The 16,835-nt window shown below is 38.6% G+C and overlaps 1 protein-coding gene across 3 annotated transcripts in view; it reads right to left on the minus strand.

Annotated features, from left to right (window-relative positions):
• The window catches only part of RTN4 (reticulon 4), a 49,139-nt gene extending 43,595 nt beyond the window's left edge, over positions 1–5,544 (minus strand). The window contains exon 1 of one of the 3 annotated variants that reach the window (XM_032215433.1): positions 4,740–5,544. In XM_032215433.1, coding sequence (XP_032071324.1) covers positions 4,740–5,256 — 517 coding nt within the window. In that variant the 5' untranslated portion in view covers positions 5,257–5,544. The remainder of the gene's footprint in view (positions 1–4,739) is intronic. The other 2 variants (XM_032215434.1, XM_032215435.1) reach the window with 2 other exon arrangements.
• Positions 5,545–16,835: the final 11,291 nt, after the last annotated feature.

Here is a 16,835-nt window from a genome sequence, read left to right on the forward strand (position 1 = left end):
ATGTTCCGTTTATTTATTAGATCAGCATATAAATGGCTTCAATGGCTTTTGAGATAGGGTCCTATCCCAAGACTGGGACGCTATGATAAAACTCAAGAGGCACTTCAACAAAGTATTAAGTTACTTCTTGCTTTTTCATCAATTTTGGAGAGACATTCAGTGTTTGGCAATGTCAGTGTTGTGTCATACTGTTGATGACTGTCTTCACTGTGTTTCATGATATATCCAATGCCTTGGAAATATTTTTGTACCATTCCTCTGACCTTTCAACAATGAGATCCCTTTGATATTTTGTAAGCTCTTTGCAGGCCATAGCATTTGCTATAAGAGGCAACTGAATAACAGAAAAATCCTAGTAGAACTACTGAAGTATGGGCTTGATCAGATTCTCTTTAATTGATGGCAGGGATGTATTGACTACTATTTAACGTCAGGTTGAATGAGATTGGTTAATTCTGAACACACCTACATCCGTACTTCTAAGAGGGGTGTGCACATCACATTATTGTATTTTTTTATTTCCCCGCCTCAAAGATTTTAGTTTGTTTTTCAATTGTATTGTACAAATTATATGTTATATTAGAGGTGTAAAAAATTCTGAAATGATTCATCTTGGTGATATTTTTACCTCTCAGAAACCTTTTAACGGGTGTGTGTAGATGTTTTATATGCACTCCATATAGTCCCAAGTAGACATGCATTTGATGGAAAAACAAAATAAATGGTATAAATGAAACAAAAGGAGGTTTTTTTTGTTGGCAGTTAGACTGATCCCCCAAAATGCAGAAAATCTGTAAAGATCTTATTCTAACTCCATAAATGTAAAAGAAAAAAAATAGAATGAAGGTTGGGAAAAAAGATACGGAACTCAGGCTGTAATTCTCCCTATCCATAGCATCATTCAGGGATACCTGGGGAAAAACAGTCTTGTCAGAAAGTCAAGTGAAACCATTCATTTTGCAAGTCTTCCAACCAAGAATATATTGAGAAATTCCATGAGATAATGAGGTTGAAGCTTTCAAACCAGTGTTAAAAATATCCTGTAAAAGGAAGCTCCTCCTGGGATTAGTTTTCTAGTTCTAGAAACTGGAGCTCCAGCTTTGCATCCTCAGAAACAAATGAAAGTCAGCAAAGCCAGACTTGTTTGGTTATGAGGGATTCTCAATAGGAGGTCTATATACAAATACCTAGAAAGTATTATTAAAACAATTAGAATCAAATTCTTTGCAGATTATTCTAGGGCTAGTCTGTATTTTTTATATCAACTATTAAAAACCCAGTAGAAAATTCATATGGATTTGTATAGTAATAACTATTTTGGTATCGTGAACAATGTATCAAGGGGAAAAAATCCTCACCTAAATATTGAAAGTTGCTACAGAAACGTTCAATTGTCCCAGGAGGATACAGTCTTGTGAGAGCAGAGCATCTATGTTATCCAGCACATTGAATTTGCTAGTTAGACAGTAATTAAGGCCTCCAAGAGAATGAAGGCTTTTACCTTCAAAGCTATTCCAAGATTATTAGTATTTTTTCCACTACATTGCAAGTTATACATCCAAATATTCCTTCATGAACTGAAATAATATTTTCTATTTGCTTTGAATTTGAAATAGATTCTTTTCTCCCTTACATTTTTGTTCCCATATTTATTGACCTCATGCATTCACAAAACAACATAAAAGTTATCCTCACAAATTGTTCCATCATAGTGAAAATATGACTCATAAAAAAGCATTAGCTCAAATCTCAAATTTTAAAATAAAGGGGAAGTACAATAAAATGGTCTGACCAAAATTGTACAAAGGAAAGCCTGTTGTATGGTAGACTTAATCCTCACTGATAGATGGAAGTGACAATTAAGAAGCTGTTCGAGGTATAAGCATGTTTCTTTCTTCATTTAAATCAAGGGGAGTGTGACCATTTGTCTCAGCAAATGACACCTGGTCAATATTATCTGAAATCTAAGCTGGGTTAGGCCTGATGAATATCTAATACTTGAACATGTGACCACCAAAAAATACAAGGACTGGAGGCTAAACAGAGAAGTAAAATATAATCTTAGAATAAGGATGTTAAACTTGCACCATCACGTTGTCATCACGTGACATATTGAGACTTTTCCCCTCTTCACTAAAACAGGGATAGGCATGGTCAGGGCATGACGTACATTAAGCCATTTCTATACCATTCCCAAGAAACTATATGGATATTAAATTACAGTTAATTCAAAGGATATATTAGTTTGCCTAATCATTTGACTTAAATAGCAATAGCAGTAGACTTATATACCGCTTCATAGGCCTTTCAGGCCTCTCTAAGCGGTTTACAGAGAGTCAGCATATTGCCCCCAACAATCTGGGTCCTCATTTTACCCACCTCGGAAGGATGGAAGGCTGAGTCAACCCTGAGCCGGTGAGATTTGAACCGCTGACCTGCTGATCTAGCAGTAGCCTGCAGTGCTGCATTTAACCACTGCGCCACCTTGGCTCTTGAAATAAATATTTCAAGAGCCAATAAATATATTTCACACATAGCTCAAAAAAGCTGCTTCTCCCTTAAGAATCTGTGATCCATCCAGGTCATATTTTGCAGACAAATAGATTTTTATTCAGCTTTCCACTGACCATATAGAAAAATCTGCAACAAATATTTGTTATCAGTATTTTTTTACTGTTTCATTTCAATGATGTGTCAAGTTTATAAGAAAAGCTACTTCCATTTGTAACTGAACTTGCAATTCCTATTTGAAATTTTAATAACAATAGGGATACAAATATACATAGTATACCTTTAAAGCTATACTTCAAAACAAGTATTTTGCAATTTGATTTCTGATCATTGAAGATTTTCTAAACCAAAAAAATTATGTAAAACACCAGATTTTTCTCTTATTTTTAAAATGTACTTGGAAATGTTGAACATTAATTTTTAGGCTATTATTAAATAACTATTAATTCTTGCTCACTTTAATTGCTATTATTTAACACTCATTTTGGAAGTTTTTCCATTAATAGTGCCACAGTATGGTATGTTTTTTGATGTTACATGTTTACATTCTATTTTGAACAGATTTTTAAAAATTAACTTTACTAATGCAAAAGCATTTTTAAACAGAAAATACTGCATAGTGGTCTGTGTGGGGCCAAAGCAGGACAATGACAGAAAGCTGGGCTAATTTACTATCTTTTTATACAAAAAGGGAAGTTCTCATTCCAAATACTGCTTGCGATAGGAGGACTAGAGCTTTCATTCACTGATTCATAATCCAGTATATGCGCAAAGAAGGCGGGCTTTCAGTAACAATAGTCTGGTGGAGCCTGAAGCTTCAGTCAGTCTGCAAACCTTCTCCATTGCAGAGCTATGTACAGCAGCCTAAACAGGACAGTAAGAACCAAGTTCACATACAAGCTTAATAAAAAACAGAAGTTTTCTAGATCATTTAATCCAAGGGTGAACAAAGAGGGGGGTAGAAAAATCAGAATTAAAAAGAGGGGGGGCATTTAGCCTTTTTCATTTGTGACAAAATGGCTAAGCACCAAAATGTCAGAGGGGAAAAAAGCAATTACTCCACCTTCCCTCTTTGTGAACATCCTTCCAGCATGCTGCATTATTACACCACTGTGACAGACAGAGCTATTCCTATAAAATCCTTATTATTTTCTATAACGCTGACATCTGCATTCCTGAAGACTGCATTGGTTATCTCTGGTGGGAAAACTGTTAACAGACTCTAGACAGAAAGGAAAAGCTGCCATTTGATGCAAGAATTACAACAGCCTATAACTACCAGTATACCTCAAGCAGAACACCAGCAGATCCCCCTTGCATCAGACTGCTTTGACAAAGCACAGTGCATGCCCACAAAGTCTCTGCCACACCCATCTTCTCGCTGCAGAATCTCCACAATACAAACCTTAATAGGCTTCCAGCAAATCCTCTACAAACCACCAACACCTTACCCAGATCCCAACATTCCCTTTAAGGAAGGTCTCTTCTCCTTCTCAAAAGTATCCTTCCTAGGCGGATACCAGAACAGGATTATGATGACCCATTTCCAAACTTCTACCAGTTCCTTCCATGTTCACGAGTTGAAACCTCATCCCCTCATAAACCACTTGAACCCCAACACCTTTTTACACCAGGCAAAAAACATGCTTCCCCGCCTGCTTCTTTCCTTTCGGGATCGCTTCTTTCTCCACTTCTCAAAACCCTTTTCTAAAATCGCACTGCTACCAATCCGCCACATCCTCATTTCACAGGCTGTTTTGTCCAGTTCGGCTGACAATTCCCTCTGCCCCAACAACACAAAAGAAAAACGGGACTTCCAAAGACCACCTCCCCGGCCGTTTGCTTTGAGAAGCCGTTCATTCCCACCGCACGTATTTCAGGGCTTCGGAAAGCCAAGTCAACTTACTTAGTTACTGGGTCCCCGCCCTGTACGCGCAAAACACACAGACACACACAAACACACACACACACACAATTTTTGGCCTCAAGCGCCTTTTACACGACCATCCCTTCATCACAAAGCCCACCAACCACGCCCCTCGGACACCTTCCGGGATATGCGTCCCTCCGCCAGCTTTCCACCAGCTGGCGCTCCTCCAGATACGTCGAGCTGCCTTCCTCAGTTTGCCCGGCTAACAGGCCGGGCTCTAGACGGCGCTGGGCGATGCCGAAAGGGGCACCGGCGTCCCGGAAACCGCCTCCGGACCTCCCGCCCGTCGTCCACTCACCGGGAGAGCCTGGGGCGGCGCCCTTCTTGGCGACCGAGGGCTCCTCTCGCTTGGGGGGCAGCGGGGCACTCCGGGGAGGGATGGCGGGTGCGCGGGGCTCTTCCCAGTGCGGAGGTGGCAGCGGGGCGCTGCGGGGAGGCTCCCTCTCCTTCTCTTCCTTAGGGGCGGCGCCCTCGGGGCTGGTGCTGGTAGAGACGACGGGGGGAGTCGCCCAAGCGGGTTGGGGGAATGGGGGCGGGCTGGGCGGCTGCTCCCCCGAGGCGCCCCGATCCACCAGCGGCGGGGAGGAAGTGGGCGCCGGAGGGGCGGTAGGCGCAGCGGCGGGCTTCCTCTCCCTCACTTCCAGCTGCTCGTCATCCAGCTCTTCGTCGTCGTCCTCCTCGTCGTCTTCGTACTCCTCGTTCTCCGGGTCCCTCACAAACTGGTACTGGAAAAGGGGCGGCTGCGGCTGCCGCCGGTCCTGCTCTGAGGCGGCCGTGGTGGAAGAGACCAAGGGGGATTGGTCCGGGTCATCCATGCTGGTCTCCGGGCTCTTTTCTCAGGAACAATGAGCCAGATAACAACCGCCGAGCGATAAAAAGCAGAGGGGGGAAGAAAAGGGCTGGAGCTTGGCGCGCGGCAAGGGGCGGAGGCGAAGGAGGGAGGGAGCCAGGCAAGACGGGCGGCTGCGCAGCCACCACCGCTGGGAGAGAGATGCTGCGATGCCGCGGGAGAACAGAACAGCCACGCCAAGCCCGCCGCCGCCGCCTCCACGCCCTACTGAGTCACCGAAGGCGGTTACTGGCGCGCGCACAAAGTTGCAAGTTCTGGGCGAGGCGCGGAGAAGGCGGTTCCCCTTCGCCCCGCCCTCTCCGCCGCCAGCCTATCCAAGCAGAGAAAGATAGCCAGGGGGCCAATGGAGAAAGGGGGGAGAGCTGCAGTTCCCGGAGGAAGGAAGCCCTGCCTGCTTTTCTTCTCTACTGTATTCTTCGGCAAAGAAGAACGGTTGGGCTGGGCCAGATGACGGTAGTGTTGCTGGTGGGGTACAGCGGTAAAGGGGAAAGGCGGAAGTTGGGCGACAGGCTCGGAAGGGCTCTACGCGCTCACAATTGCACGCAGGGTGGGCAAGAAGAATTGGGAGACTGCACGTGCAACCCACGGCCAAATGTAGTTATTTGCAATTTTGTCTTCGCTGCCGGGTGCTTTACATAAAGCTAAAGGATCTCGTAGATAATGTATGCACGTTAAACAGCTAACCGCAAAGTCATGCTTGAACAAGAAAAAAAAACACTCAGAAGTAACCCCTTATGTATCTTAGTATACAGGTAGTCATTGAATTAACGACCACAATTGAGCCTGAAATTTAAATTGTTAAGTGAGACGTTTGTTAAGTGAGTTTTGCCCCACTTTACTACTCTTCTTGCCACAGTTAAGTGAATCACTGCAGTTAAATTATTAATAGGGTTAAGTGAATCTGGCTTCCCCATTAACTGCTTGTCAGAAGGCCACAAAAGGTGATCACATGATCCCAGGACATTGCAATAGTCATAAATATGAGTCAGTTGCCAAGCATCTGAATTTTGATCACGTGACCATGGGGGTGCCGCAATGGTCATAAAGTGTGAAAAATGGTCACAAGTCCCTTTTTTCAGTGCCTTGTAACTTCGAATAGCCACTATATGAATTGATATAAGTTGAGGACTATCAGTAGTCATTTTGTGACTGAGGCTGCATGCTGATGGGCAAATATGATTACTATTAAAATTTAGGAAAGAAAAATATATGTGAGACTGGTGGACTCTCCTTAAATTAGTATTTGACAACTTTTAAGATGTGGAATTATGGAAGTTAAAGTTCACACATCTTAAAGTTGCTAAGTTTGAAAAATACAGCTTTAGATTGTGAGGCCTTCCAGAGCTTTCAATCTCAAACTTTAACAGATGAGATTGAAATTGTGCTAAGGCAGAAGTTTCCCTATGAACTGAAGATTTCACCAAAGCAATCTGAATCAAACTCTTAAACCATTCTTTATATTTAAGTAATATTATTTCTATAACATGAGAAGCTGCATTACATCAGATGAGCCAAGGTATTAACCTATATTCCAAATTTAGTATATTGATTTTAGTGTAATTTGCAAAAATATTAAAAATTACAATAGCATTTGTGCTATTTTCCAATATAGGTTTAGTAGCATCAGAGGCTATGGCATAAAGAGGTGTAAGGAAAGTTGGTTATCTTGCTATTCCAAAGTAGATATTCCACCTTAAAAATAGCTATCACAGGGGATCAAAGAACCTGTATGTTGGAGCTCAACAGTATAAAGCTGCAGATTTAGCATAAGGAAGTAAATTCTATTAAACTCAATGGAACCAACTTTATACATACAAAAATAAAGACGTTTAGGGCCAGCTGCCATTAATATGCTGGCATATTTCTCCATAACATCTGAAATTAATAGCACAGAGATACTCTGAGCCATTGTCTGGCTACAGTGATAAGTTGCTGATAAATCAAACTTGACAAGATAAAAACCTTATGAGTAGGTGGACCCAACCTACAAGAACTGAGAAATCTGTTCTAAATGAGCTTACTATAATCTCACAGAAGGAGCAGGTACATATTTTAAAATACTCTTAACAGTTATTGTCACGGGCAGTGCAAGTAACCTTTGAGCCTATGACTATTACCAGCTTTAGCTGGTTGTGCACTTTTAAAAGCAGATTGTCAAGCTACAGTTGCCTTTGTGGTTAATTGTAGGTTTGAATTACTGTGATTCTATGTGTTCCTGGTTTTAATGCTTCGCTTCTAGATACCTGCACAATAACTTAATTACTATAATTGAAAATTTTCTGTGACTTCAACTATTTGGAGAATTGTCACTTCATGGCTACCATAGACTAGCTTCTCAGCGATACTTCCCACTTTTTTACCTATTTTCTCCCCATCCCCCAAAATATATTATTTAGATACCTACTGAAATGTCATCATTTCACTCAGGCCATTGTAGTATGAATGACGGAGGCATCCTTTTTAATCTTTTAAAAAGATTAAAGATTAACTGCTTTAATTTATATTTTAAAATTGGTAAACTGAGATCCTTGTGGAAAAAGTATATAAATATTTGAGAATATAAATAAGAATGAAAGTTTGAATGAAGAAACATGAAAAGTCAAGTGTTAACCAGTGGTTTAAAATAATCAGTGCTAAACATATTAATAAATGATACTATACTCCTGTCACATGAGATGAATAAAAATAAATGTCCTCTCAAGTTGAAGAAAGAGTAAGATATAAAGCATGTAGATTAGTAATTATAGAAAATAATTTCCTAAAATATCTCAAATTATGCATTTTGATGTTTCAGTTTGTTTAGCACTTTTACTTATTTTTGAAATTTTAAACTTGGATCTTTCATAAAGAACGTATCTTGCTATTATGTTATAGATTGTAAACTGTTCATGGTATGCAGGCTATTTGAATGCATTGCTGATCTGCCTGAGCCTAATGCTCTTAGAAAATCTGCCACATCATGTTAATGAGTCAGAAGCATTGCTAAGCAATACTTTATTTTATTGGCTTTCCAGCTGTGAGAAATGCTTTAATTAGTATTTCAGCATTGTGTACAGTTTGGATTTGATAGCATAAATGGTCATATTCTTTGAAACCTGATTTCCATTTTGGCAGGAACTTGTAAGCTAAATATAATATTTAGACTTATTTGAAATTATAAAATGATTTATCTAGTAGTACCTTTAGGACTACTAGATATGGGCTGTATAAGTCTGTATTATAATTAGGTGGCAACAAATTGTAACCTAAAATTGCTATCATCTAATAGTTGCCTACATTTTTCTCACCCAAATCTGATAGGCCTGCCTATGTTTAAATTCAAAGTAGTAAGTAACAGTTGGTTGTCAAAACAATCCCAAAAGCTACTGAGATACTTTGAGTTCTTTTTTAGTGGGACATTGGATTCAATGGATGAACAGTTGACACAAAATTTGTATTGCCATAGGAAGTAAAGAGAAGAAAGAGGGCAGGGAAGTAAACTAACATTCTGCTCCTGAATCTTTCAGATTTTTTTTTAAAGCCTCAGCATTTTGATCTTCTGTGAATAAATGGGACCTTTAGTCTGTCCATAGCTCTTAATAATTTCTACAGAAATGTACTATGAAGAAGATCTTTGTTGTGATGCAGATTAGGACAGCTGCTTCTTTAACAATGTTGTTGATACTGAAAATAAATGCATTACTACCAGCCAAAATATTCTTCCTTGAAAGTGATAAGAGAAAATGCAACAATACTGACATTTACTCAGCATAATAGCTCTGGCTTCTGAGTGCATTCATTAGCCTGGTGAGAGCTGGGAAACTGTTTAGAAAATGTAGCTTCTGAGTGTAGAGGACCTGGACTGGTTAGCATCTCTGCTACATTTTCTAAACAGTATGCCAGCTCTCACCAGGCCAATGAATGCCTTAACTGTTGGTGCTAATAAGTCCTTTTACAGCTCATTTCCCACTATAATCCTGTATTGTTTCTTACGATTCATGGATGTTTTTATTAAAACAATCAAATATTCAATGGCCTGGATCCTAAGATAAGGAATAAGGTGGTGTTACAACAGGCGCTAGGGATGGTAAACAAAACAAATCAAACTGTATATTATAACCTTTTAAAAGGAATAACAAAAGTATAAGAATGGCAAAGAAAAAGAATAACTATGTGAATGTATACCTATAATTGTATGTAAGAGAATAAATGACAGTAAGAATATAAAACACAATATAGATAAACAATATTTTGTTATAAATAGCTAAGTATAAATAAATATAGAATTATACATAAAAATGGATAACGAATATGGAGACCATGAATGCAAAATAGAAATGTATAGAAGGGAAAACACTAACTGTAAAGAAACCGATATGGAACTGCTGTATGATATATGATGGAACTTCTTGTTCCTATGTTGTGTTAAGTCATGTGTTTGTTTTTGTGGATGTGTCTATGTGTTTAAAATAAAAATTAAAAAAAAGGAGTTTCTAAAAAGGAAAAATAATCCCATATTCTCTTTCTTGACACGCCTACCAGAGTACAGTAAAAATCCTATGCTGAGCTTCAGAGGTCTCTTTTGAATAAGTAACAATAACAGAGTTGGAAGGGATCTTGGAGGTAATCTAGTCCAACCCCCTGCTCACGCAGGAAACCTGTACTAGGGATTTGAACCACTGAACTGCCAAGTTTTTGACTGACAAGCTCAGTATTTTAGCCACTGAGCCACCTAGTCAGGCAATTGGAATTGAACATACAGCAGAAGAAGAATCAGCCCACACAGGACTTGGATCCTAAAATTTTAACTTAAAGAAGGTGATGCCCATCCCTCAGTTTTCAGGATAGCTGCTGAAGGAAAATAGGAAACAAAATAGGATGAAAATTAGACAACGACGAGAAATGAAAGAAAAGCCCTGCCTAGGCTTTTTAAAAATCAACAGGCAAGCAGCCTTCCCAAGCAATGGCTAATCTTTGCATTCAAATCTGAGACATCAGATCTGTGGTCTTTCGCTCCTCAATCTGCTCATTTATGATCAATAGCTATTTCTACTCTTCTCAGAAAGTATGGGAATCTCTCCATTTACTCTGCCCCAGAGTCTTTGAGGACTATCCAAGATGTCTATAAGGAAGGAATCAAAGAAGTCAAGTTGATAGTCATAACTAAGCAGTCAAAGCCCTACCCTGTCAAGATGTAAAATTGGAACTTTAATTGCATGGCTGTGGCCACTATCCGGACATTTTGGCACCTCTGCTGACTCTACCCCACCCCCACGGACTATTAGGGCATGTAAGAGAGTTATTATGTAATCATATTCATTTCAACATTTTAATTATGATTGCCAACACAATATATGAAATATCATCTATGAATTTCAGACTAGGGTGTAGTAAACATGTCTTTTGATCTGGCAGACTATGTTACCCATCAACTTGTTACATAAATTAACTCAGTAAATTGGCTTACCTCCACTTTAATTTGTTTTAAAACAGATGTATATCTTCCTAGTATTGTTGCTATTCAAATGTCTTGCTTATTGTGCTGGCTATTTCAAAAGTAGTATTATCTGTAGCTGCAATATCAGAATAGTTTCCCATATAATTTTGCAACAAAAGCTTTCATAAAGAAAGGTGGAGAAAAGATTATAAGAGTATTTAGAGGAGATCACAGAGAAAAAATCTAACATTAAAGAATATAAAAGAGATCGTTGAGATAAATGCTAACATTTAAGAAGATATATTTTTATATTATACTTTAATGATTCTGTGTAGTGTTTTGAAAGATTATAAAGTGAACCTGTTTGTACAACTGAAATTATTTAACTTAATTTTTAAAATATGGTACATCTATAATCACAATTTTTGACGCTTCCTCCATTACATGGATACTCATTTGGAGGGACAGTTCCTACCTCCAAGCTTTACTATAGATTATGCCATGTACAATATTTGGGCCTAAAGCATCTTCCCTACTTTATATCCAAATACTTGGTTATCTGACTCTTTCACCAAAAGCAAATTTTGTGATGCCAAATGTATTATTTTTCAAGCTCTTAATGTTTTTGTTTTCCCACAGTGATCACCCTACATGTTTTCAGATAACCTCTTCACTTTATACAAGAACCGCAGATTCTCACAGCAGCCTGGAAGACCCTTATCCAGTTTTGTATCTTCATCATTTTCTCTCCTGAAAGGATAAAATATACATGCATCTTTATTGAGATATAGCATTTCTATGGAGCAGCTGCGGGCCATCTGTGATTATCAAGATGGTGGTGAATTGAAGTGCCACCTATTCTTTAAGTGAATTGGGCGGAATTTCAGTTATATGCTCACTTCTTGACTTATTGAACACATCCTGTAGATCAGAGGTGGCATTCAGTAGGTTCTGACCAGTTATGGAGAACCGGTAGCAGAAAATTTGAGTAGTTCAGAGAACGGGTAAAAACCACCTCTGACTGGCCCCCGCCCCCATCTATTCTCTACCTTCCAAGTCCCAGCTGATTAGCATGAAATGGGGATTTTTTAGTAACTTTCCCCCAAATGGGGAAGGAAATGGCGATTTTACAGTATCCTTCCCCTGGAGTGGGGTGGGAATGGAGATTTTACAGTATTCTTCCCCTGCCATGCCCACCAAGCCATGCCACACCCACCAAGCCACACCCATAGAACCGGTAGCAAAAATGTTTGAATCCCACCACTGCTGTAGATATCCCTGTCCTATGTTTTACTAACACCATTTCTCATTACATAACCACCTTCCATCCCATCCTATGTTGCCAATTGCAAAATTAGTAAGTTATTGGGTTGTGTGTTTCCCTCATCCCCTTTAAAAATTCAGTAGAAAGCATCAATGCTATATTTCTGGTTTATATAAAAGTATTGACTTTCTCTGGATTGGAAGAGTATTGTCTTATTTCTGATATCCCTTCTGAAGCACATTTTTAGTAACAGTCATGTTCATGACCTGACTTGTTCACCTTTTTTAAAATTATCATTATGAAATCAAAAAGATGCATGTTCTCATTACAGTATTTCATCTCCAGTTCTAGGAGAAACTGCACCCACTTGTCAATGTCTGAGAAAGAGGCATAGCTTGAAGTATTTCCTTTTTGGTATGCTTGATCTTTCAACTTTATTTGCTATTATCGTCAAACCAAATGCAGAGCTCCCCTTTTGCTACAATTTAAGTGATGTTAGAAAGATTGTGTCTGTGTGAAAGAGCAAACATTAATGTATTTAATAAATAAAAAATGTTTTAGCCTTTATTTTTTTTAAAGTAGTTTGTAATCTACTTTCAGATGACAGGATAATTTATTTTATTCTTGGGGGGAAATTAAGTAATCCATTATTGGAAAATGTTTGAAACATATTTCCAGCTGTTCATCTTTAACAGAAATTTGTAGTGCCTATTTAATATGAATAATTCCTTCAGTTGTCCCTCTTTATCTCTAATAATGCCTGATTCGACATCATTATTATTGTTATCAATATTATCTCATTCTTTGTGAGACTTTAAAAGTGTTTATTAAAGACAGCAAGCATGACATTAAAGTTCTTTAGGTTTATGTCCCCAGAAATTCCTGGATCAAGTGGAGAAAATTGACTGCAGTGCACATGAAAGAAAATGCAAAAAACACTGATCTAAATTCTAAACCTCTGCTTCTGTCACTGCCCATAGGGACAACAAGCTTCCTTAAATATTTGAACGGCTTAAGGACATCTGAGAAATTCAAGTTTTGTAAATTCCCATACAAACTAACTTGATGAGATTGCTCTGTCAATCATGTAGACCACTGGTGTCAAACTCGATTGTGTCACATGATGAATCATGACTTTTTTTTGCCTTTTCAGAGCCAGGGTGGGTATGGCCTGCGTGTGATGCATCTGGCCTGTGGGCTACCAGTTTGGCACCCCTGATGTAAATAAAACTGATATAACTTTTGCTTTTGCTCTTTTCAAACATTACGATACAGAACTTGGCTTAAAATATACATAAAAATGCATGCCAATAAAGAAAAGGTGATTTAGAAACATGTACTTGTACTTGTACTTGACGCCTCTTCACCCATCGTGGGTATAGGCGACTTCCATGGAAATTTGGCGCCACTGTTTTCGGTCCTGGGCTAGGGTTGTCAGGTGGTGCAGCCAGTCGCTATTATATGATTTTCGGCTAAGATTGAATGGGCACATGACTATATCTTCGGCTTTCCGTTTGAAGTGACGCAGAGTGGTTAGACGAACACCTCCTTTTGGCTGTTTCCAGGTCGGACCAGGCTCTGCAAGCAGGGAAATTTTTGGGATTCGATTTTCTGGCATTCTCAATGTATGGCCTAGCCAGCGCCAGCGTCTAAGTTCTATAATGGCAGATACATTTTCATTGATATCACATCTTCGGCGGATTTCAGCATTGGATATTCTTTCAGAGTACTTGATTTTCGTAAGTCTACGCAAGCAACGGTTTTGAAATAAGTCCAGTTTGTGTTGATGAGCAATTTTTATTGGCCAGGTTTCACAACCGTATAATAACGTTGGTATGATAGCAGCCTTGTATATACGGACTTTGGTTTTCAGGCAAATGTCTTTCCTAGCCCAGAGTTTCTTGAGTGAGCTCCAGGCAATTGTTGCTTTTTGAATTCTAGCATTTATTTCTGAAGAAACATCTCCATTTCCTGTAATGTTGCTGCCAAGGTAGGTGAAATGATCAACAAATAAATTCACATTTTAAAATATATTTTGATGGGAAATTTGAACTGGACAACATTTTTTTCAAAGGTTTGCTTTCTGAAAAACCTGGTGATTATTGTAGACCCTTTCAAACTGAACATAAATATAATTTCAGAATGACTAGCATGTAGGAATCTTGAGAAATGTGCAATTAACTGTTAATGATTATAATGTATGCAAATGAATAATGTTTCTGACATGTTGCATGAGTTCAACAGGTAAAAATGTTTAGCTGTAACATTTTTAATATAACACCCCCTCTAGTCTGCGGAAAAACCGTTCTCTGTGGAACTAGTCCCTGGTGTTCAAAAGGCGAGGACTGCTGTTCCATGCATCTCACTGCAGTGTCCAACAATAGTCAGATTACATTTTATGTATTCCAGTTACTCTGATTTTCCATTGTTTCTTAGTGAGTGTTAGACAAATATAGAGCAGAAAATGAATCTTTAGTGACATGTTCTTTGCCATCTTGTATGGTGTAATAAGATGTTTGTCAACCAACTGAATGTAGTTTGGTGCTTTGTGGTTGCCAAGAAAATTCTCAACAACATCCTTCAATGCCTTCCAGGCAATTTTCTCTAACCTTACTAACAGATCTTTGAACCTGTTGCCATTGGTGATGTACCCGATCTGTGGACGCACAAAAATATCTTCCTTAATCTTGGCATCCATTATTCTTGGAAACATCTGTCTCAAATAACAAAAACCTTCACCTTCCTTGTTCATCACTTTCACAAATTTTTTTACCAATCCAACTGTTATGTGAAGCGGAGGCAAAAAATACCTTTGTTGGGTCAACAAGTGGTTCATATGGGACATTTTCCTGTCCTTGAGCCTAATTCTTTTGGCATGGCCATTTCTTTTTAATGTAATGTGACTCTCTTGCATGGCTGTCCCATTCGCATAAGTAACAACAGTACTTGGTATATCCGAGGTGCATTCCAAGCAGCAGAGCCTCTACTTTTAGATCACAGATATTCCCGTTGCTGTACTGGATATGCTTCAACAACAGTTCCAGATGTTCATGTTTCTTTCATTTGTGCTACATAGCCAACAGCTACTGAAGGATATACATTGCCTTTGTGTAAAAACAGATTTCTATAAAACAGTACATGATAAGTGAAATTACATATTATTTTCATTATTAGCAGCCCAAAATCTACTGAATGCACCCAAAAGTGTTCAGGAAGCAACATCTTTATTGTCCAATGAAATTGATCAGGAGGGGTTCATTTTCAAACCTGCATCTATGATAAATTATAAATGGAACCAAGTCCATTGTGAAATTAAAATTTTAAAATGCCAATTTCAACTTTTATCACTGCTTTTTTTTTTTAGATATTTCTTAACTTTTCAGACTCACAGTTTTAGGATACATTGCAAGTATATATATCCAGTATAGGCCTTTGTAGGCACACTGCATCTCAAAAGCATTTGGGAGAATGCTAGATGAAGTTGATAAATCCTACTACAAACCATTAGGTGCAAAGATATCCTCACTGAATGTTTGAAGTGAACCTTAAACTATTGAAGTGAACCCTAAAGGGATGCATGCTTAATATGATCCCCAGGTCAGCATTTTTAAAATATATCCATTCTGCAACTTAACTCATGTTTAAAATTTATTTATTCATTAAATAAATTCATTAATTATATTTTTATCCTGTCTTTATTACTTTTATAACTCAAGGCAACAAAAGTACCTAATACTACTACTACCGTGTTTCCCCGAAAAAACACATGGTCTTATTTTCTTTTGACCTCCAAAATAAGCGCTTGGCGTTATTTTTGGGGAGGTGTCATTATTTATGAGGTGCAGTAGACAAAGAGCGTGGTCACTTCATGGCTGCTACTGCATTGCAATATTTTATTTAAGGCTTATTTTTGGAGGAGGGCTTATTTTAGTGCATGCGCTCAAAAGCCCGTTTGGGTTTATTATCCAGGGAGGTCTTATTTTTGGGGAAACGTGGTACTACTACTACTACTTCCTTTTCCCACACAACAACCCTGTGAAGTGAATTGGGTTGGGAATGATTGTCTCAAAGTCACCCAACCACCTTTCATGTTTAAAGTGGGACTAGAGCTCATTGTTTCCTGGTTTCTGGGACAGAACCTTAACTATTATACTAAAATTGACTCTCTGAAAAGCAGAAAAAGGACATCTATATAGAAAAAGCAAACTCATGCATACATATACCATAGAAAGCATTCCTTAGTAGCTCTGCTACTTTCTAATTCCATCTTGGTTTTGCTGCATTGCCTCACTGTTCTTTTCTGGTTTCTCTCACCCCCCTTCCTTACATATTAGGTTCTACAAGTTCCTGAATTTTATCCAGAAACCAGCACCAGGTGCTCTTTTTAATTATTCTTTTCTCTGCATGACAGTACTTGTCATGTGCACTTCAAAACAAAGAGCCGAGTTCAAGTTATCTTTATCTGGAAGCAATGCCACTTTGTATGCTTGGATCTCAGAGGTAATAAAAGGAATTTAGAATGATGATTGAAAACAATTGCTTCCCTTCAAAGCAATTCCAACTGCAGTAATTTGAGACAATTAGAATACCCCAGGAGCCTCTCTAGTGCAGCCAACCTAACTTGAAGCCTGAAGGAGCAATCAAATAAAATTCTATTGGGAAGGAGCTCATACAAAAAAAAATGAGGCCTGCAGCAAGAAAAGTTTATTATTTAATTGTCACACTTCCATTTCATTTTCTGAGGAAAAATGTGTTTCCTGGTGAATTTCATTTTAAATTACATAATACATTCTGTCTAGATCAGTGGTGGGATTCAAATAATTTAACAACCGGTTCTCTGCCCTAATGATTTCTTCTAACAACC

This window comes from Thamnophis elegans, chromosome 4 (assembly GCF_009769535.1).
Source record: "Thamnophis elegans isolate rThaEle1 chromosome 4, rThaEle1.pri, whole genome shotgun sequence".
NCBI lineage: Eukaryota > Metazoa > Chordata > Lepidosauria > Squamata > Colubridae > Thamnophis > Thamnophis elegans.